The sequence below is a fragment of the Microtus pennsylvanicus genome, chromosome 13, assembly GCF_037038515.1.
Source record: "Microtus pennsylvanicus isolate mMicPen1 chromosome 13, mMicPen1.hap1, whole genome shotgun sequence".
In the NCBI taxonomy this organism is placed as follows: domain Eukaryota; kingdom Metazoa; phylum Chordata; class Mammalia; order Rodentia; family Cricetidae; genus Microtus; species Microtus pennsylvanicus.
Genome location: NC_134591.1, coordinates 1,825,542 through 1,846,415, shown reverse-complemented (window position 1 = coordinate 1,846,415; position 20,874 = coordinate 1,825,542). Strand labels below are relative to the sequence as shown.

The window sequence follows — 20,874 nt, the reverse complement described above, 5'->3', positions numbered from 1 at the left end:
CAAGCCTGCTTGTGTTTCCAAAGGCAGATCTCAGAGACTAGCATTAAACCCCCCCTCCCCAAGACAGGCTTAGGAGTCCACCTCTTCCCCAACTGCCATCCCCAGTGACTCCTGGTGTGTGGCCAGCAACCCTGACACAATAACCAACCTCCTTCCCCATGCACTGTCCCAACTGGTCACCAAACATTCCTGGTCTCTCCTAGAAAGAAAAGCTTGCTGGCTAGCTCGGAAACAGAGAAACAACACACAGGGGAGCCTGTCCCCTACCTCTGAGGGGCTACCGCCCCCTGAGACAGACACACACACACACACACACACACACACACACACACACACACACACACACACACACCAGAACAGAATAGAGCCGGTTTGGTTGCAAAATGTCTCTCAATGGCTGCCCTGGGGAAGAAACAATAGAAACCAGGACCGGGGCATCCGGAAGAAGACGACCCTCCCGCTGCCCGCCACCACCACAGATACACCTTTGTCATGAAGGCACCTACCCAGCACACTCCAGCAAGGACCCAGGCAACTCCTAGCTGCAGCTCCTGCCGGCCACCCGCCCGGGTCTCCACCCCACTCCTCCCGAGGGCGGGCGGGCAGGCAGCCGGCCGGCGTGTCAAGCGGCTGCCTTCCCCAGACAGAGCTCCTTTGTGTCAGTAGGAGCTATTTATGGACTTACCCAAGTTCCCCAGGGGAGCGGTACCTGCTGGGAAAAGCAGGACCAAATGACCAGGTTCCACCTCCCACATGGAGGTAGGTTTTATTTTTTATTTTTTTCAAAATCCTTGCATCACCCATCCCTCCTCTTCCTCCTCCTACTTGTCCTCCTCTTCCTTCTCCTGCAAGCCAGTGCCCTTCCCAAACACGTACCCGGTTCAGCCGGCCACCGCCGCTCAGAAGAGAGACTTGACTCTCTTGCTTTCATCAAAGAGAAAAGTCTGTGATTTTCCTAAACCACTTTCCCCCAAGGATGTCTCAAGAGGAGAGTCCTCGCTGGCCAATCCTTTAGCAGAAAGTGTGCACTAGTTGGAGACTGGCTTGTATTCAACTAAAGCTGCCATTCCTGGGTCCCTTGCTACCCATTCCCCAGGTCCCCAGCAGGTCCCCGAAAGTACTACTCTGGAGGGAGGGGTGCCCATCCTTCCTCAGTGGATTCCACCCTGAGACCCACACACATCCTGAGGTCTCCCAGGGCTGGGGCAGGGCAGAGCTGAGGCTGCCCCGCCCTATTGAGACCCAGCCAATCATCAAGTTGGCCCTGTCACACCCCCACCCCCATGCTGCTCTGTCCCAGGGGACAGCTGCCCTCAGGGTCAGCTAGTGGTGGCCTCAGTCTTTCTCACATCATTGTCCAGCACAGCTGGAAACACGTGTTTTTACTGGGCACCTGGTGTACCAAACCCTGAAAAATCTGAGATAGACAGAGAACTTAATCTTCCTCCCCACAACTGCCAAGAAGTGCCCATGACAGCAACCAAGAGAGAGGGGAGACAAAGCCCAGGATGGTGAGGTTTCCTTGTGTAAGTCCCTGCTTCTGCCTGTGCCTTGGTTTCCTCATCTGTAGAATGGGGCACCTTCAGAATCTAGAGTGCTCAAAGAGCTGACTCTAGGCCCCTCTTCTGAACACAGACTCTGTGCCCAAGCCTGTATTAGTTCATTTAATCTCCATCTGCATCTTGAATGGTGGGGTCTCCTCCGCTCCTCACACGTGAAGAACTGGAGGGACCAGGGTTGCCCGCTGTTCACCACAGGGCTTCCCCGCTCCTGCAAGCAGCACTTGCGCCCTCCCCGCGCTGGACCCTACAGCCTGGCTGTGCTCTTATGTGGGTGGTGCGCCCTGAGGAAGGCTGGCACCCCACTTTCTTCCCAGAACCCTAGAACAGAGCTCAGTATGGTACCTTGGCCTCTCCCTCTCCATAAAGGTATCTCTGGCTAAGATCCTGCCTGCCCATCTGTGTCTCTCACACTCACAAGCACACATAAGCCGTGGCTATAAGAGGGTCCTTAGCCGGGTCAATGATCGAAACACTTCTTGTGGGACTGGTTACTTAAAAACTATACTCAGTGCTCATCTTACGGGGAATAAAAGGAGCCAAGGCCATTCTTACAGACAGCATGGGTTGGGCTCTGTACTCGCAAAGCTAATATCCAATCTGTTGAGATGGACGGCAGCCATCAGATGAACGAGGCCATAATTAGACATCGTACTCTGAGGGGCAACACAGCTTTGCCAACCCAGGGCATTAGGGTTCGTTAATGTGCTGAACAGTGGCATACAGAGGAAGGGCTGGAACCCTGAGGAGCCAGCCAAGAAGGGCTGGAGAGAATCTAGCACCCAGGGAGCCCAGGGAGCCCAGGGAAGCCACTACCTCTTGCCTCTCCACTACCCCAACACCAACAGCAAAGTCAATGCCCTCCTCAAAGTACAGCCTACACTACAGGACCAGTGCATCACCCTGGCCAAGCTGCTTCTTCTGGAGAGCCATCTCTTCCCACTTACAGCTGTGAAAAGAAGCACAGAGATGGTGACTTTGCCAAGGAAACAGAGCAACTGTGTGGCTAGGCTTGGCGCAGGAATTTCTGAGTGTCTCGGGCTCCATCCACGGCAGCCTAGTGCTTATTGGTCTAACAGCAATGATGGCACTGCTCCTAGGGGGAGGGATGGGGACAGAGGAGGGGTGACATTTTGGTGCCCCATGGCCGCTTAGGACCCAGTCTCCTTTGCTAATCCATATTTGTGTGACAGATATTCATTTGCCATCCTGTGTCAGCACTGCAATGATTCGTTAAATCCTTAGAGCCTTATCAGATATGATGTCTGATATCTAAATTTCACAGGTGATAGGCAGAAATTAAGAAGTCTACCAAGGGGCATGATAGCAGAACAGGGCAACAATCAAGCCCCACTCACTTTCCCACCATGTCCCACACTCACAAGTTTAGTGAGCAGCAATGGCGGCTCCTAGAGCTAGAACCAAGACTCAGCAAGGATCCACCTCCCATTTATGAAAGGAGGGGCCTCTGGGCTCCAGACACAGGCTGCCCCCTGCACACTTGCTGCCACAGGCTCTGCATACCTTCCCTTCTAGTCCCCAGTTTGTCCCAAGACCCTGTCAAGAGCCATGTGAAAATGGAAGCCCTTGTCCCTGAAGATTCCACCTGGGGGAACAATGGTTTTGACAATGACATTTGAACATGTGCAGTGTGTGTGCTGGCCCACTTAGGAGGGGTCTACTGATTCTCTGCAGAAAGGTCCGCTCTACCATGGGGTCAGCCAAGAAACTTCAGTGTATGGTTTCAGACCCCGTGGAGTCTCTGCTCTATCACAGAGCCTCCACCAGGGGCCTGAGCAGACATGCCATGTGACCTCCAAACAAGGCAATGCTACCCGGAAGAGCAGTGCATGGCTTTGGAACCTGCCCTGCTGTTAGGACCCTGGAGGCGAGCACATGGCAGGCCGGTCCCCACCTGCAGTATCAGTGCCCGTGTGTGTCACGCCCACTGCTCAGGACTGCAGGGAGCAGGTTGTTTCTGTGCCTACTCCTCGGGAGGGCAGGTGTCAACAGGAAGCTCACTGTGATCATATCTGTTGAGGGGTAATGGACGTGCCTAGTAGTTGCCCGAGTGGGCTGACAGCTGGCATTTATGGACAGCAGGCTGTGAATAGCTGGCTCTTCTGATGGGTCCAGACAGTAAGACATAAAAAAGGGACATGGTATAAACGGAAGCTCCCAGAGAGGAGGGGGAGAGAAACCTTTGCTTGTGGTTAAGAGTCTACAAGACTGATGACTGATGGGAACTCCCGTCAGCATGGAGATTTGCAAAGCTGAAGGTCTTGGGCTATCGTTCCTCCCTTCCACAGCCGTCCATTGCCCACGCCCGTCAGGTGGAGCCTTTGGGATGTACTAACAGACTACTGACTCCGCCAACCTAGAGGCTAAGGGCACCCAGCATCTGAGGCCTCTGGCGAGACTTCTCCACTGTGTAATAACCTACCTACCTGATGTTTTTACCCACGAATTTGAAAAGAGCTTTGATTTATGATTTTCTTTGTTCTTTTACTGGAAAAAAAAAACAAAAAGCAAAAAAACCTCATTGTACTATATTTGGGGCAATCTAAATCTGTTTTACTAGATGCTGATCATTCATATTTGACTCCAGAATCAACTATCTCGTACTTTCGGACGTGAAAGCTGGTTTTGTGTTGAGACCGGGAGGAGTAGTTCTAAGACCTTGGCTCCTAACTGCATACACTGCCTCCACCTGACACTTCTGAAATGTCTGCTTTGCCATCCGTTCATCTCAGCAGCCTTGAGCAGCATACCAGACTCGGTCCTACCCACAATGACAATGCTCCCAGACACAGACAAGAAGCCCTGCAAGTAGGAAGCCAAAGGCCACCCCCTGTAGCTATTTCAGAGACCTGCCAGCAGCCCCAGCAAGCTCCTGCATCCTGCCTGGAACATGCTTTGCTGTCACATGCACAGTGCTGGCCTGACCTTGGGTACCTGTCACGGCACAGCTTGGCCAGGCACTGTGCCGTCTCCCTCCCTGGATCCATCCAAACTGTCCACATGCTGGCCTAAGAGTTCAAAGTTTGGGGAGCAATCCTTGACCCACTACGCTTCTTCCAGCTCCAGGGCCAGGTTGTATCTTGGCAGCCAGAGTCCCTGGGAAGTGTTCAGCTGCAGGCTGAACCACGGGGAGCCCCAGGCCTGTGACCTTAGTTGCTAGGAGTAGTTTATTCCTGCCCTCTGCTCGGACAGCTGGGCTGGAGCTCAGACCATCAAAGCAGAAGGTCAGCAGAGGAGACTCTAGTGCCACAATAACTTTCCTGCCGCCTTCAGAAATGGAGACAACCCCGTCTGAGCCTCAGTGGTTCGGTCTCCAAGATGAGTACTGGTCTAAATCAGTCCCCTCAAAACTTAAGTCTATAGAATGGCGCAGGGGCCTCACCTACCGCAGGTGCGCACTGTGGGAAGTAGTAAAACTGAGAGGGTTTGGAAGGACAACTCTTCATTGCCACATCTGAGCATGGGCTCAAAGGACATGTCCCACTAAATGAAGTACAGGCCAGGCCAGGTGTAACAGAACTTGCTCAGTGAGCATCCTGCTCACATGATTAGAGGCTCTGACTTAAAGCAGCCTTGTTCTGTGAGAACTCACTAACTGGGATCCACACTACCTCCTAGAGTCAGCCTTGGAAGCTAGTTACTGAAGCTCTCACTTCTCCACTGTGCCCGGGGCTCCGGTAGGACCAGCACCAAACTACGTGCCCGAGGCAGTCTCTCTCACAAGCCCCTCCACCCACCAATCACCAACTCCTGTAGGTCTCACCTCCTATCCATCTGAGATAGTGCCTCTGCTCTGATCGAAGCCACCGTCGTCTCTCCTTGGCAGTGTGGAAGAGCAATAGCTCCAAAAGGCTCTCTGTTCCCTTCTGAGGAGGCCACTGTGAGCTCTTTACCAGACAAACCCAGTCCCAGCAGCTACCACTGCCCTTGGAACCAAGTTCAAAGTTCTTGTCACAGGGCTGTGGGTTAGCACCACGGCCCCACCCAACCCTCCTCCAGCCTCACCTCACGTTCCCTTCGTCTTCCTCACTCCCGCACTGACTCTGCTCTGCTTCCAGGTCATAATCTGAAACAAGCTCTCTCGTACCCTGAGCGCCTGGCGCGCTGCAAACACCCCTGATGCGGCCAGCCAGCCACTCCTGTCCCGATTCCTCGCGTGTTACTCAGAACTGGCTGCTGTCTGTGCCTCTCCCAACTGTCCCTGCGCCACACCAGACCGAGAGCTCCCTGCGGCCATGAGGGCCCTGCTGGAGGGTGGCTGAGAGTCGGCCTAACCAGCTTCCATTCACCTTACTCTGGGGATTCACACGACTCTAGAGATGGCTGTGTGACCCAGGCCTCAGCCAGTCTGTTCACACATTCTACATTCTTCAGTGACTGGGATTGGGAGGACTCGGGCCCTGTACTGCTGCTGAAATGAGGGAGTCAAACCATGAGGCTAGAACTTGGCTCTTCTGGAATCTACCACCATCACTGAGGTAGTGAGTCAACACACAAACAGGTAGAGCAGTGAGGGGGTGAAACTGGTTATTGGTGGCATTGGCCAAGGTGCTCAATCCAACCAATCCTACACAAATCTGCCCTCCCTAATCCACCGGAGTCCATCCCTGGGCTGTAGCTTACTGGAGTGGGGTTCGTTCTCTTACAGTAGCTGAATTCCTGACTGATAGATCACTGGCCCTTAGCACACCAGGCTCTCTTAAAGTGTTTGCTCGTTCGTGCAGTCACTCAACAAACATTCGGCAGCAAGACAGTGAGCAGATTTGTTCAGCAGAAAGAGTCTTCTTGGCTGCTGTTTAAGGAGCTGTCAGAAGCAGCAGGGGTGCCCAGAGCGAGATCTGCTAAAAGAGCACCCAGGAGGCCCAGGGGGCAGATGCCTGAGAAGGGAAATGGAGACAAAAAGAATGGATGATTCCTAGCTCTGAGTTCACTGGAGAATCTCTGGGAGCGCTCTCTCTCTCTCTCTCTCTTTCTCTCTCTCTCTCTCTCTCTCTCTCTCTCTCTCTCTCTCTCTCTCTCTCTGCCTCGGGACCCTCAGTAGCTCAAGTCTCCCAAGGCTGTCACTATTGGTCACACAGTCGGCACTGAGCAGTGCCAGGGTCAATCTTGGTTCTGGGGTTGGAGTTGACAGGCAGGGATTAGAGTGCGGTCACCTCCCATTACTTTGTTTCTTCCCTCTCTTCTGTTCCCCTCCGTCTTTCACTCCGCCTTTCTCTCTGCCATACCCTCCCCTCTACAACAGACTGAACATCTTAAAATTGTGAGCAAAGCAAATATTTCCTCCCTTACATTGTTTCTCTCAGGTCTCTAAACAGCAACAGCAATCCTATCCGGGTGCATTCTGTGGGTGCAGCACAGTGACTGTAACCTTTCCCTGAAGGACATCTGCTCGTCCCAAGTTACTAACAATAAAACTTCTTTGAATGAAAAAAAAATGCAATAAAGAGGAAATAAAAACAACTGTGTTGGACAGACTACACATTGTGGCAGAAGGAAGGCACACTATGTACTCAGCATCATCATTATTAATTATTATTTGCAGTAGAGATTTCAGCAAGTAGAAATTTAACACAGAACACAATTCCGAAGATATTTAATGCAAATGTCTTTGAGCCGAGGGAAAAGATGGTGTGTAGACTGACGTGGCTCAGGGAGTTACTGTGGAGAACCACTGCCCAGAGAGGACGTTCCTCAGTTCCAAAGATGGGAAGAGAAAGCCTGGTTGCTTCCACGAAGGGATCTGAGAAAGCCGTGTCAACGGTGCTCTTCGTATAACGGTAAAAACAGGAGAGCAGGGGCCTCTTAGAAGAAAGGACCTGGAGTCCTGTGTTTAAGCAAGTTCTAACTCTCACACACAGCCAAACATTCCCAGACTCAGGGGAACCAAGAAAGTGGAATGGGGAATACCCACAGATGCTTCTGAGAAAAGCTTCAGGAATGGTTACTGCACAGAGACTGGAAGCCCAGATTCAAGGATGGGCCGGTGTGACATTACAAAGTGACAGCAAGAATGTTTGCAGATTTCCTGACTGGCAGCATAATCAAGAGTTAAGGGGGACTTAAAACTCAACAGAACTAGTGTTTGAAAACAGTGGCAACCGGAAGCTATAGCTGCAAATGATTTCAACACTATCTAGGAGCTACAGAGAAAGTCAAAGGGAGTCATGGCCCGCTGAGAGGTTTAGGGTGGGCTGTAGCAGCGGAACACAAATGCTTACGGGACTGGTGTGCTGCCTGATACAGAAATATGGGCATGGAAACAGTGAGGCAAATCATTAGCCAGCTACAGTCAAGGTGCACACTTCAGAGGAAAGGCTAGTGCACAAATACCCTTCTTACATAAAGAACTCTGTGCATGAACAATTCAACTATAAACAACTCAATGGGAAAAAATACGGACAAAAGAAGAGAACACTGCCCAAAGAGGTGATTAAGTGACCAAAGACCGTGTAAACACAGGTCCGGGTCTCCAGTAATCAAAGGAGCCCTTTTATTCCTATTTTCTAATGGAATGGCAGGGGCTGAAGAGCTGGCTAGGAAGTTAAGTGTACTTGTAGCTGTGACAGAGGACTTGGTTTTGCTTCCCAGCACCCACATGGAAGGTCACAACCATCTGTGACTCTAGTTCCAGAAGATCCAACACCCTCTTCTGCACCCTGCAAGCATGGGGAAGGCATGTAGGTGCCCATTCATACACACAAGCAACACATGCACATGAAATAAATAAATCTAAAAACAAATGTTTAATGTAACAATAGATAGTGCCACCGAGGGCACTGGGAAATAATCACTCTCTTCCTAAGAGGTCTGTTTCCTGGGAAGTAGGACTTCCGGTATTAAAATGGGAAATCTCCCACTGGAGTGGGCCTAGTGTGCACAAGGCCCTGAGTTTGATCCCTAGCCCTGGGGAAAGAGGGATAGAGACAGAGACAGCTCCAGTTAAGATGGCATTAGAAATCAGCACAGTCGTGCTGAAGAGCCAATCAGCTACCGGAACAAGAATCTGCTTACGGACGCCCCCCCCAAACAAGAATCTGCTTACGGATGCCCCCCCAACAAGAATCTGCTTACGGATGCCCGCCCCCCCCCAACAAGAATCTGCTTACGGACGTCCCCCTCCCCCCACTGACCCGAAATCCCACTGTTCCAAATTCATTCCAACAAAAACCTTTGCCAATAAATATTTATTGCGAGTCAGACAAAATACTAAGGAACAAACTGGATGCTGGGAGATTACAAGATATGTTCCTAAGGATTTTTATCTCAGGGTTTTGTAGCCAATACAGACTCAAAATGACTGGAGCACCTAACTCTTAAAGATGATTCAAATATTGCAGGTTTCACCTATGAAATGAATGTTCTAGAAGTGGTGTTGTAGAGCATCATCTATCAGCGGGAAATGTGGCTACACTATCCTGTTAAATGAAAAAAAAGAATCAGATTTTAAAAAAACCATACCGAAAACAAGAAATATGTGTGGGAAACAAATTTCTGACAAGATACACCCCAAAATGTTAATAATAGTTAACAGTGGGCAGTGTAAAGGGTGAACCTTGTTTCTTCCTGGTTCATCGATATTATGTCTTCTCCATGGAAAACATCAACTCACAACATCAACTGCACTAAACAATGACTTCGCTATGCCACTGTGGTAGAGGGTCATGGAGAGTCCATCACGGACCACTACTAATTTTCTCCACGTTTGCTTTTCTTACTGGGAACCTCTGCCTCGTCAGGCATTGTAAGAAATGTCCTGTGCACATCACAGGTCCCTCGGAAGGGCAGAGAAAGTGCCAGGGCCATGAGGTCCTCTCTCTTCCAGGCTGGTTCTCTGCAGACACTGCAGGAAGTGACAAGGGACATCAATACAGGGAAGGTGCCTTGCTAAAGGCCAGCTGGCTGAGGTCAGGGAACAGGGCAGCTGGGGTGGAGCTCCTTGCCTGGCAGGGGGCTCTCAGGAAGAAAGACCACATCCGGTTCCAGAAGTTCCCAGGTCCTGAGCACCCAAGGCTGCAAGAGAAGCCTTATGAGACCCGAGGTGGCCCTCTGATTAGCAGGAAGGAGGAAAAGGATCCTTTTGGAACCTTGACCCCAGGCTTGGTGCCTGTAAAATAGATGTCTAGGCCTCCAGGGCCTGCTAGTGTGGACGAAGAGAGAGGTGAAGACAGAGGCTCCAGGACCTTCCCAGATCTGAATTAAGTGAACCTGTAGGACTTCCTCACAGAGGGCCTGACAGGAAGAGGAAGGGGAGAGGCATCCCCACCCAGCTCCCAAGGAGCCCCCTCCTCTTCCCCTCAGCAGTGTTCCCGTTGCTATTTTTAGAATAGCCCACAGGAAGCAGAGTGTGGCTGCCAGCCCCCACCACACTTCACGCGGCCCAGCTCCAGGTAAAACACAAAAGCCCGTTCATCCCCTTCCAGTCGGAACGTGCCCGGAATTTGTAGCCATGCCCGCTGAGCAGGTAACGCCGCCCAGGCTGGGGACTTTCTAATGCCATAGCTGCTAAGTGAAAAGAACACTGCTCTCTAAGACCATCTGCATCCCCTCTAACAGACCTTCAAGTCACCAACTATGTGCCCTTGGCCAAGTTCTGGCTTCTATCCTGGTCTTGTCCTCTACAAATTGGCTTGTTAAGCTGTTGATCTCCCCGGGGGACAAGGGAGGCTTTCAGTTCCACATTTGATTCCACGGTTTGACCAAAATCCCAGTTACTCGGCATACACACTCTGTCCTCCACTTTAAGATATATATGGTGGTTATGTTCCCAAAGACTCCTGGGAGTTGAATGTGACTGCCGTAAGTGGTGATCCACTTCCTCTGCTGCCTACATAACCCTCAATGTTCCAGCCAGGCAGACCACTGAATACTGTTTTCATGCAATAACGGCATTAAGAACCCTCTATAGAAAATGTATCTCGAGTTGCTTTGTCTGAGCAATGAATGACAGATATTAGCCGCAAAGGAAAGATGCTTCTGAGAAGGTGTGCAGAAGACACTGGAAACGGAAAGAAGGGAGATTGATCAGCAACAACTCTCCTGGAAAGTTAGCCTGAGGCTCAGCGAGCAGGAGGGCTGGTTGAAGAATACATGTGCACACAACATACATGAAGTCAAGCAAGAGTCCAGGACATGCTGAGCACAGGGAAGGAAGGAGGCCCGAGGGGACACCGGTCAGACGAATGGAGATGCTTCCCATGGCAGGAACCTTGGGATGGAGAGGAAGTAGGAAAGGGTTTCTCCACAGGTGTCTGTAGTTGGGACCTCTTCTGGTATGAGCTGAATATGGCGCTCGCTGTCATCCATGTGTGGGGGAATGAGGAATACTAACCACATCCATCGCTCACACATAACCACACACATGTTCTCCTGTTTCAGGGTGAAGCCCTGTTCCCGGAGTCCCGAGGCGCTGACTACTGCCCATCCTCTGAATCTCAATGTCAAGTGTCTGGATATGTCCGTACCCCAGGAACAGTAACTATGATAAGGAGCCTGAGCTGGGAGAGCATAACGACTCTACAACAGTCACTCTGGTTAGTCTGCATTCTGCTGGGCCCTGGACACCACCTGGATTCTGCTTCCTCACTGTTTTTGAGGAAGGAAACAGATGATCAGAGACATGAAGTGATTTGTCCAGGGTCACACAGTGAGTACTAGATAAGTCAGTATTCGAGTCCAGGGCTTCCGCATCCTGCTTTGTTTTCTTCTGAAAGCAGGAGGGTTATAGAGAGGGGAGCCCTCTGACTTAGAGAACCAAGGAGCAGTTCTGATCAGGCTTTCTTTCCTCCAGGGATGCCTGTGTGAGCATGGGGACAGGGCTTAACCCTCGATCCTGGTGCAAACCTGGCCACACTGCCTCACAGATCAAGCGGAGGTGTGGGCCTGCTGATATCTGCGAAGCTGTGAAGTCTCAGCTCTGACCCCAGGGCTCTAACACCAGTTTGCTTGTGACCCTGGTCACAAATGTCACTTCCCCCTTTTGATCTTGTTTCCTCATCTCCACTCTAGACTAGAAGGAGGGTCCCACTGAACAGCTGGATTCAGTTCTACACCAACGAGTGAGCATCTCCTCTGGGCCAGCCAACAAGAGAACAGAAAATGAATCAAGCTATGACCTCCACTTGCTCCTAAGGAACTCACAGGCTTGCAAGTGAGATAGAACTAGCTGCCTGGTACGGGATGCTAAGGATGAACACACTCCTCTGGCAAGCACAGTGTGGGTGGGGCAGCTCTGAGGCATGCCTCAGAAAGTGTCTTAAAAGGGGTGCTAAGTCATGATGGCCTCCTTGGGGGCTGCAGCCATCAGGTCCATTGAAGGCGGACAACAGGGTCCAGGAACAGCCTGCCCGTAGAAAGGAACAAGGACTTTTGGGAGGAAGGGACATTCCTACCCTTGTAGCCAGGAGAGCCTTGGAGAGTCAGGCTGGGACCCAGGCTTTATGGTCAAGACCACAGGGGTAGCCTTTAGACAAGACTGTGACTGCCCAGCCCTGCCAGGACTCCCCAACTGGAATGGTCTGTGGTAGCAAGCAAACAGTAGAATCAAACAATTGTGACAGGTCCTCTGGGCACGGCTGCCCTGCCCAGACATTTACTGTGTGATCTCAGGCAAGTTTAACTTTTCTAAGACCCAGTATCTTCATCTATAAACTGAGTAGAGCGGGAGTCAGTTCTCATGAGGAGAGCATCCCACATCAGGCTCTAGTGAGGACCAAAAGAGACAAGGCAGGATTGGCCTGGCTCCCAGCCAGTGCTCGCCAAATCTTCTACCACGACCATGTGCTCTACACTGGAACCAAAGACTTAGGAATGGCTGGGGGCATGGCAGGGGACCCTCTTCAGAGACTAGATGGGAAGAAAAAGAAAAGTAAGAGAGGGCATAGAGGCAGTTGTTCCCTCTTCCTTAAGAGCTGAAGAGGAAAAGAATGGCTGCCTCTGAGAGCAAGGCAGTAAAAGAGGCAGTCTGCCTCAGCTAGACCAGCAGTCCGAGGAGTTGGAAAGAAAAAGAATGCTCTCCGAGGAGAGGGGTTGGGGAGAGGAGCGGGAGGCTGAAATTTGATCCCTTTGATTCCGAGCTACTTAGGGGCTGGCGTCTTAAACCAGTGGATTAGCAAAACCCAGGCCCAGATTCTGGCAGAGGCAGGTCCTCTTCCGCCATCCACTGGGCCTGGTTTAAAGTCTCCTCTCTTCTGCACTAATGCTCACACTAGCAGGCTGGAGCCTCAGCCAGGTCCCACGATGGTGACCCATGATCCTGTTGAAAGCCAGACTTTGAAGAAGATGCGCAGCCCAGCGCTTCAGAGCCTCTGAAGGGCTTATTTTAGGAGCTTAGTTCTGCCTTTCGTATCAGACTTTTTTTAAATCCTGTGAAAATAGATTTGTTTTTCAGCCTGGGCCACCATATAGGAGAAGTAATGATCTACTGTGACTCATTTTAATTGGTCCCCAAAGTACTCTTCCTCAGAGGAATGGGCCAAGATGTCTGAGACACACATACGTGCCTCCTGCCACCTTTGCCTCCACAAAGGACAATGGTCTAGGTCTCTTGCCAGCTGCCTGACATAGTCTAAGGCATTTAACATCTCAGAACCTTTCACTGTTCCATTCGTAAGATGGGAGACAAAGCTAGGCACCCTACTGCTATCCCCAAAGTGCACGTTCACTGTGGGGTCACTGTAGTCATGCATCCACAAGGCAAAACCGTCTATGCCTCTACTCGGGAGAACCTACTTAGTGCCTTTAAACTGGTTATGATCAGTAAGGCTCTGATGGCAAAAGTTAGAGGAGAAATTAATAATACCTCACCACTCCCAGAAGGTCCAGCAGACTCAGACATGACAGCTTATATGGAAGATGAGCTTCAGGGGACTCAGAGCCCAAGACACAGAAAGGGATCCAAGAACACACAGACAGGAGGCTAAAAGGGGCACTTTGTATTTAAATCTCACAAATGGCCTTCCAACAATAAAGCGGTTGTGCTCCCATCCTCCCAGTTCTGGGTCCAAAGACATCACCCAAGACAATTGGCCCATCAGGAAAGAGGTCATTGTGTGCTTCTTAGTGTGATTTATGTGGCAGGGAGGAGCCCAGCTATGTTTCCCGTGATTATGACTCTCAGAGGCAATGTTGAGAGCTTGGTCATTCTCTTGAACAGCTGGGATGGACTAAAGAGCAGAGGCCACTAGGTCATATTTCATCTTCTCGGGGTCCGTGACACCAAATTAATTGTTGCATTGATTCATGAGGCAGGACAGTCACCACAGCCACTGAGCAAGCTAGCCCAGGGCCTGCCAGGGGGGCCTGTCCTCTTCCCCATCAGCAGCAGGCCTGAGAGCTTGATGGGAGAATCTGTCCTGCGCAGGAGCTTATCAAGGAGAATGGCCCTTCCCAGGGATGGGTGTTATGTTCAGATCCTCCATTTCTTGAGCCAAGAGCTCAGACACAGGTCTTCTGTACTTCTCTGCTGGACAAAGGTCCCCAGACCCAGGAGGGACAAGACTGTTGATTTCCTGGACTGGCAATTCTCCTGTGCCTCATGGTCCCCTTAATGTAAGAGAATCAAATGAAATCAAAGTATAGTGTGCTGTGTGCACAGACCCTGCGGGCTGATCGTTGGCTGGCACAGGGTGCTACATACCCCCTGGACCAGGCCAAGCAGCCTCCTTCCATACTGGGCTGGACGTGAGTCTGACACCTGCAGGTTCAGCCCATTTCCCATCAGCCTGATGACTCAACATGGTCTCATTCTATGTTAGAAGGAAGAGAAACTGAAACAAGGGACACACTCTTTTCTACGTCACTGTTTAGAGGCCCTGGCAACCTCAGAATAGCACAGGAATCTTCCCTAAGGTCCTTCATGACTAAGGTGGGGGCTTCTCTGGCCTTGGCCATCACTGTAGCTTTCTGTCTCGGAGTCCCCAGGAGACCTAGACCTACAAATACTCTCTAGAGTGTAGCCTATGTCCCTTTAATCTACAGCCTTGAGATTCTGTCCTGCTGGATCTCTGCAGTTAGGGAAGGCTGTGCAAGCTGCCCAGTCCAGAGTCCCAGCTAGGTGGACAGGGAGTGGACAAGGTCAGCTCCCATCACTGGCCCTGGGCAGGTTAACTTTGGCCTTGTCTCTGTGAAGGCTGCTGAGCTACATCTGGCCCTGGACCCTGGACTCTAGTTCTCTGAGTATAAGGCCCTGACTTCCTTCAAGACCCCTTGGCGTGAGAGGCAGTGCTAATATAGATGATCTCCATGGAGCCTGGGGGCAGGACAACTTCGAACTTTCCCATCTTGGGAAAACTAAGCTTTTCTGTTACAGGAGCCACGGACATTCCCTCAACACTGGTCCTATCAGGACTGACCAGAAGAGTATTTATGAGGGAGGCCTCAAACTTCACAACACTGTGACAGCAAGACCCAGTGGGGTATGAGGGCAGGCCGGGCTGAGCAAATCATCCCTCCTTGTCCCAGAGCCTAGCATCTAATACCTACCATCCCAGCACCCTGTAGAACAAGTCACTATTATCCTCGCCTGGAAGCCCGAAGGGGAGACCTAACCAGGCTCACAGCTACTCTGATCTTGTAGATAGACACTTGAGGGGTCTGTGACACCCTTCCTCAAAAGCCTTCCATGGCTCCCTACGATCACCAAATATGTGCTCTTCGGAGAGCTGCAGCCACCCCAGCCTCCCTCGAGTCCTCAACACACCATGCCCCCTCCTTCCCATCTCTTCCTGTGCTGTTTCCACCGCCTGGAATGCTCTCTCCAAAGTCTTTGGCTGGTGGGTTCCTTTCCAGTCCATAGGCCTTGGCTTACAAGCTATGTCTTTCCCCATCATACCCCACACAGAGCAGCTAGACCCAACGCCCTCTCTGAAGACATCTACGATGGTTCTGTTCAGACTCCCCCAGTGTGTAATCATGAATTGGTGTTGATTTATTTAATGTTATCTCCCTATCAGAACTAAGAGGCCTGGGATCTTGATGGGAGCACGGGTTCCCCTAGCATAAAGGAGATGTCCCCCAGTATCCACTGAATGAAGAAGTAAATGTGTCCAGATGAAACAGGAGTGGGAAGATATCTTCTGGCAGGAACGGGTCACAGGCATTTCTCCATTAGAGTGACCCCTCCCTCTTTCCTGCTGTGCCCAGGCAGGTGCCCAGGTGCCATTCAGCCTCTTTCTGCTTGAAGGGAGCTTGCTGCAGAATCTTCTCCATCCGGGACTTCCGGGACCACTCTGCACAAGCCACAGGGTCTCTCACACCACTGTTCCTCCTGTTGCCAGTCCATACACACCCTCGGGACCACTCCCTCCAGATGACCCTAGGCCCACCATCTTGGTCTTCCGTTTTGGGTCCAGTTGAGATGAGGTTACTGTGTGATAGGAAAAGCCCCCATAGGGTTAAGTTGCCAGAAGCACAGTCCCGCCCTTGGGCTTGTTCAGCCAATCAGAGTCTGTCCTGATGAGGTAAAGCTTCTATCTTGGGTGGCTTTGAAGGAGGTGACTGGCCCCATCTCCTGCTGGAGAGAGCCGTAAGGGTGAAGTTTCTGTGGAACCAGACAGAACTGGAATTAGCTCGCTGTCCACTCTGATCAGGACAGCCTGACTCCACGACCTGCCTGGGCTTCTTTCTACAGCACTCAGTCCCTGGCGTCTCCGAGACCCATCTCTAGCTGTCCCAGAGAGATGACAAGGTGGAGCACTGGAAGTCATACAGTCAGAGAGAGCCCAGCAGGCCTCAGTTTCCCCGCCAGGGCTCTAGAATCTGGCAGGTAGCTACCCAGGAGTGTCAAAAAACACTTGTCACATGAGCTTGAGGACCAGTGTCAACCTCAGTAAACACGGATAACAATAAATTATTCTACATAATCACCCTGACAGACAGTGATGAGCATCACAGTGGGCAGTTTACAGGGAACCTCCTGCATGCCACAACACCCTACACAGTCCCCAATGGATCCTTACAATAACCCTGGCTACCCAATCTGATTTGCTGATAAAAAATGTCCTCAGGGAGGCTAAGTGGTTCTCCCAAGCTGACATATCTATGCAATCATTTTGAACTATCTGTTGTCTATGACTGCGAAGGAGAGAGAGAACGTGATAAATTCCTCCACGTGACAACAGGGTTGGTACCTGTACCCTTCTCATCCTCAGGCCCCTGAAGACTGAACAAGCCTACTCTGTTCTGAAGGTTCTGGAGTCCAGTCGCAGAAGCACCCGCATACCAATGGGGGTTCACTGCTGACCACGAATGGACAGTCAGGACCAACCCCTGTGGACAAGTCTCAGATCTACAGCCATGGCCTCAATGCTGGGATCACCACTCTAGTCCCACATCATCCCTTTCTGATTAGAAGCTGATAAGGCCCCAGATGAGGTGCCATTCATCTCTGTGACCCCAGAGAATCTAAAGCAATGCCAGACACAGAGGGGCACATTTATCATGTGTGTTTGATCAAATAATCAAAATTGTATAGATCAGTCAGTCCCTGGCAGCTTTAAGCCTCACTGGCCACAGCATGGACCAGCTCTGAGCAGATCTAATGAGAAGCATCAAGGTAGTGCTCAGAGTACAGCAGAGGGAGCCTGGGCCCTGTTATCAGAGGCAGGAGTGAGAACGCCCTCCAGGGACATGTAAGGAAGCAAGAGTGTGCAGAGTTCTACAGACAAGCTGGGACGGGACAGGAGGCAGAACATGCTGAAGGCTGAGGATGGAACTCAGCTGAGAAGAGGACGTCCTTGTCACGCACAAAGTCCTGGGTTCAATTCCCAAGACTGTATAAGCTGGGTATAGTAGTATATGTGTGTACTTTTAGCACTTGGGAAGTTGAGGCAGGAGGGATTCAAAGTTTAAGGTCGTCCTCAGCTACACATGGAGTTTGAGGCCAGCCCAGGCTATATGTGGCCCTGTCTCAGAAGGGTGAAGGTAGCGGTTGGAGAAGATGCTTCTGTAGACACTATGCTTGTGCACAAGCATGAGGATCTGAATCTGGAAACCCAGCAGCCAGGCTGGAACAGGCGGATTCTAGGAGCTCTCAGCCAGAGAGCCTCGCATAATCAGTGAACTTCAGTTTCCATGAGAGATGCTATCTCTAAAACTAAGGTGAAAAGCAACTGAAGAAGACACCCGACATAGACCTCTGACCAATACACAAAGACACAGACAGACAGGCAGACACACACGCCACAGACCTTCTCCTCCCTTCCCACATATGTCACAGAAAGTTATGAAAGAGAAAGAACTCTCCGGAGGTTATTTTCCTAAGAGAGGTGGCTAGCTCCAGTCCCTGGCCTCTTAGGATCACAGAGCAGAAGGGACCTGGCAGGAGACTTCCAATTGCCGTGAGTGGTTGCCACAGGTTGTGCTGCAGGTAAGTGCCACACCTGCCTGCAGTCCTTCTCAGGACGAATTGTGCCTATCACTGCTTGTGAATGGAGAAGGGCAAGCAACATGACAGGAAGGAAAGGGTAGCGGGGAGTCTGATGGCTGCTCTGTGAGAGGGGCCTTGGAATGGAGCAGGTTGCCTAGACACAGCGTCCTCAGTTCCACAGGAGGCAGAAGGGAAAGGCATGCACTGCAACACTGGTCCCAGCAGAACCTCCATGCCTGGAAGCAAGAGCCAACTTCCCAGAACTGCTTGGCTTTCTTGTTCCTCCCATGGACAGTATCTGTCCTTTACGGCCAGGCTGGGGAAGGCCGACCTTCGGGAAGGATGCTTGCAGCACCTGAGGCTGAGCACAGGTGGCCGAGAGGTGTGTGGAGTCATTAGAGTTGCTGAAGCCTGCCTGGGCTGCTAGAGGGCTGGAGAGGATCAGACTTACCGGAACTTCTTTCCAGAAGCACTCTGTAAGTGACTCATGAAATTCATTGTTAAAATTCCTTAAGTAGGTATGGTGGAGGTGTGGCTGGGTAGGGTTGAGCAGCAAAACACAGGCCCCCTGGGGGGGGGGTTGCCTCACACAAGCCAAGTGGTGCAATAACTGACTTCCTGGGAGAGTGGAGCTGTATAGATCTTGGCAGGCCCAGGTCTCAGGCACACAAAACACCTCCAAAGCTGTTCGAGCTGCCAGCCTCTCCTCCACCCTCCTTTGCACCCCCTCCAGCTGCTCCTCTAACAGTGCACTTACAGAGCTGGTGCCTGTCCGGGATACCCACATGTTAGGGGTGAGCCAAAGGCTGGAACCCCTTTCAGGGTCAGCCAACCAGAGCCTCTCTGAAACAGCCTAGCCTGCCTTTAGGTTCCCGTATCCCCGGGTGAGGCTGCGCTCAAGTGTCTCCAAGGTATCGAGAGGCTGTGGCTCTCCAGAGTCAGCAAGTTCTGGAGTCAAAAGCACAGTGCACTCTTCCCCCAGGTGAGAGGAAGAAAGCCCGAGGAGAAGGAGACAGTAGCAGGAGTACTGACCTTGGGTGACCTGGGAGTCTCCACTGAAGGGAAAATGACCTGTGCTCAGGCAGCACAGACCCATGGGGGTAAGACAGCCTACTTATAGCATGGTGATGGAGCACCGCGATGATGGGGTTGGGAGAACGGTGCACTCCACTCAGTGTTTGCTGAATGAACACCTGCTACATACTTGGTGCTACACCGTGAACTGCATCTGCTCTCCCAGTTAATGTCCTTAAGGGAGGAACCACTGCCCCTCTGATGGAGCCACCAAAGCATGGGGCAACAAGGGGACTCGCCCATAGTTACACTGGTCACCAGCAACCGTGTTTGACCAGTATCTCCCGTTAAAACACCTTTCAAAGTCTAGGATGATGCAGTGCCCTGATCCTCACCGCCCTTGCCAGTTTGCTGGAGAGCAGCTGTCTACCACTGAACAGAGGGGTTGCCAGCACCTCTTCCATGAGCTTACTGCCCCCTCTGACAGCCAAGGCACATGGCTTGGTAGCCCAAATATATCAAATAGCAACAAGGCCCACAGGTGGGCAAGCTTCAGGCCTCCTCATCTCCTCTTCCCTGAGAGCTCACAGAGCTACCACCTCAGCAGCTTCTGCAGCCACCGCCCCAAACTCCAAATGGCCAGCACTTGTGGTAAGAAAACACACCTGAACGACTCACAGTGCGGAGAGGCCTGTGCCGTGTGGCAGGCATCTGAGGTTCAGAGGAGACTGTTACCCGGCTCCCATCTCATCTGCGCCCCCCAGCACAGAGCTGTGCCAGCCCAGCTCAGCCTTCCCTGGTCATCGGTAATCGCCCTGATGTTCCAGCTGGCCAGCCCCAGGCCTCAGCAATCCAAAGTCAGTTTCACTCGGCTCTGGCAAGCATCAAACTATAGTGTTGTACCACAAACATCCCCTTAGTTATGTCTGTCTTGGGCTAGTGTCAACAGCAGTGTGTTGCTCCGGACACCACCTATCCAACAGCAGAAGGACAGTTAAACCTTGTCATCAGCAAACCAAAGAGTGGACTAAAAACTGATGGCCTATGCCCAGTTTGACTGTTGTTCCTTTGGCAAACAATGCCAAACCCATTCCAAAGACCCATAGAAAACCCTGAGGAGAGATATTCAAACACAGACCTTTTGCCAAGCCCACTGCCCTGGTCCAGGGGCTAAGATCAGGATGGCTCCCAGCTCAGATCCAAGGCTAGCTGAGGGGAAAGGTAGCAGCCAGGGCTGCAGCCACTGGCAGAGTCCTTACCTTCCTCTCCAGGGGCGATACGGCCAGCTGTTGCTGCTTAGCGATGTTCTCTGACAGGCACCAGCACACCCTCTTCTTCTGCTCCTGTGAGTGAGCCTCCAAAGTGAACAAGCACTCTGCCTTCTGACGTCAGGGAGAAGAGAGAGGAATGGGTGGTCAGGGCTGCTCCCTGACTCAAGGGGTTCCAGGGCCCAAGCCCATCCCCTAGGCTCCAGAGGGAGAGGCTACATCAGGGAAGGGAGCATCAGCTAAAAGCAACAAATACACACCAATCCCTTGTGACACTGAGGTGGGCAGAGGAGCAGGGAAGTAGGGCCATTTGGGAGGCACAAGGCCACAGTCTGAGTAGGGGAGGGAGGCAATGGCTCTCTCTACAGTAGAAGTCTGTGGAGAGCTGCAGGCCGGAGGGTGAGGTCACCCTTGGAACAGACTGCACAAGGCAGCAGCTGGGGATCACGTGCAGAAGCCAAAGGACCAAGCTCTTGAGCTTGTGCTCTGTGGACACAGAACTCTCCCCACCCCAAAGACCACAGAACCCCCTTCTCTCATGGCACCCTTCTTCAGATCACAGGCCAAGGTTAGCTGGGCTGGATGAGCACAGCCACACAACTGGAGCCCCTTGGGGAAGCGTAGGACGGGAGTCACAAGGCCCGCTAAC

General features: G+C 51.8%; 1 protein-coding gene across 10 annotated transcripts in view; it reads right to left on the bottom strand.

Moving 5' to 3' along the window:
* The window catches only part of Rgs3 (regulator of G protein signaling 3), a 127,288-nt gene that overhangs the window by 29,973 nt on the left and 76,441 nt on the right, over positions 1-20,874 (bottom strand). For 4 of the 10 annotated variants that reach the window (XM_075946883.1, XM_075946887.1, XM_075946886.1 and 1 more), the window contains one exon: positions 20,217-20,339. In XM_075946883.1, coding sequence (XP_075802998.1) covers positions 20,217-20,339 — 123 coding nt within the window. Of the gene's footprint in view, positions 1-506; positions 641-876; positions 1,219-4,006; positions 4,030-5,343; positions 5,484-13,495; positions 16,117-20,216; positions 20,340-20,874 lie in introns of those variants that run through there. The other 6 variants (XM_075946892.1, XM_075946894.1, XM_075946889.1 and 3 more) reach the window with 5 other exon arrangements.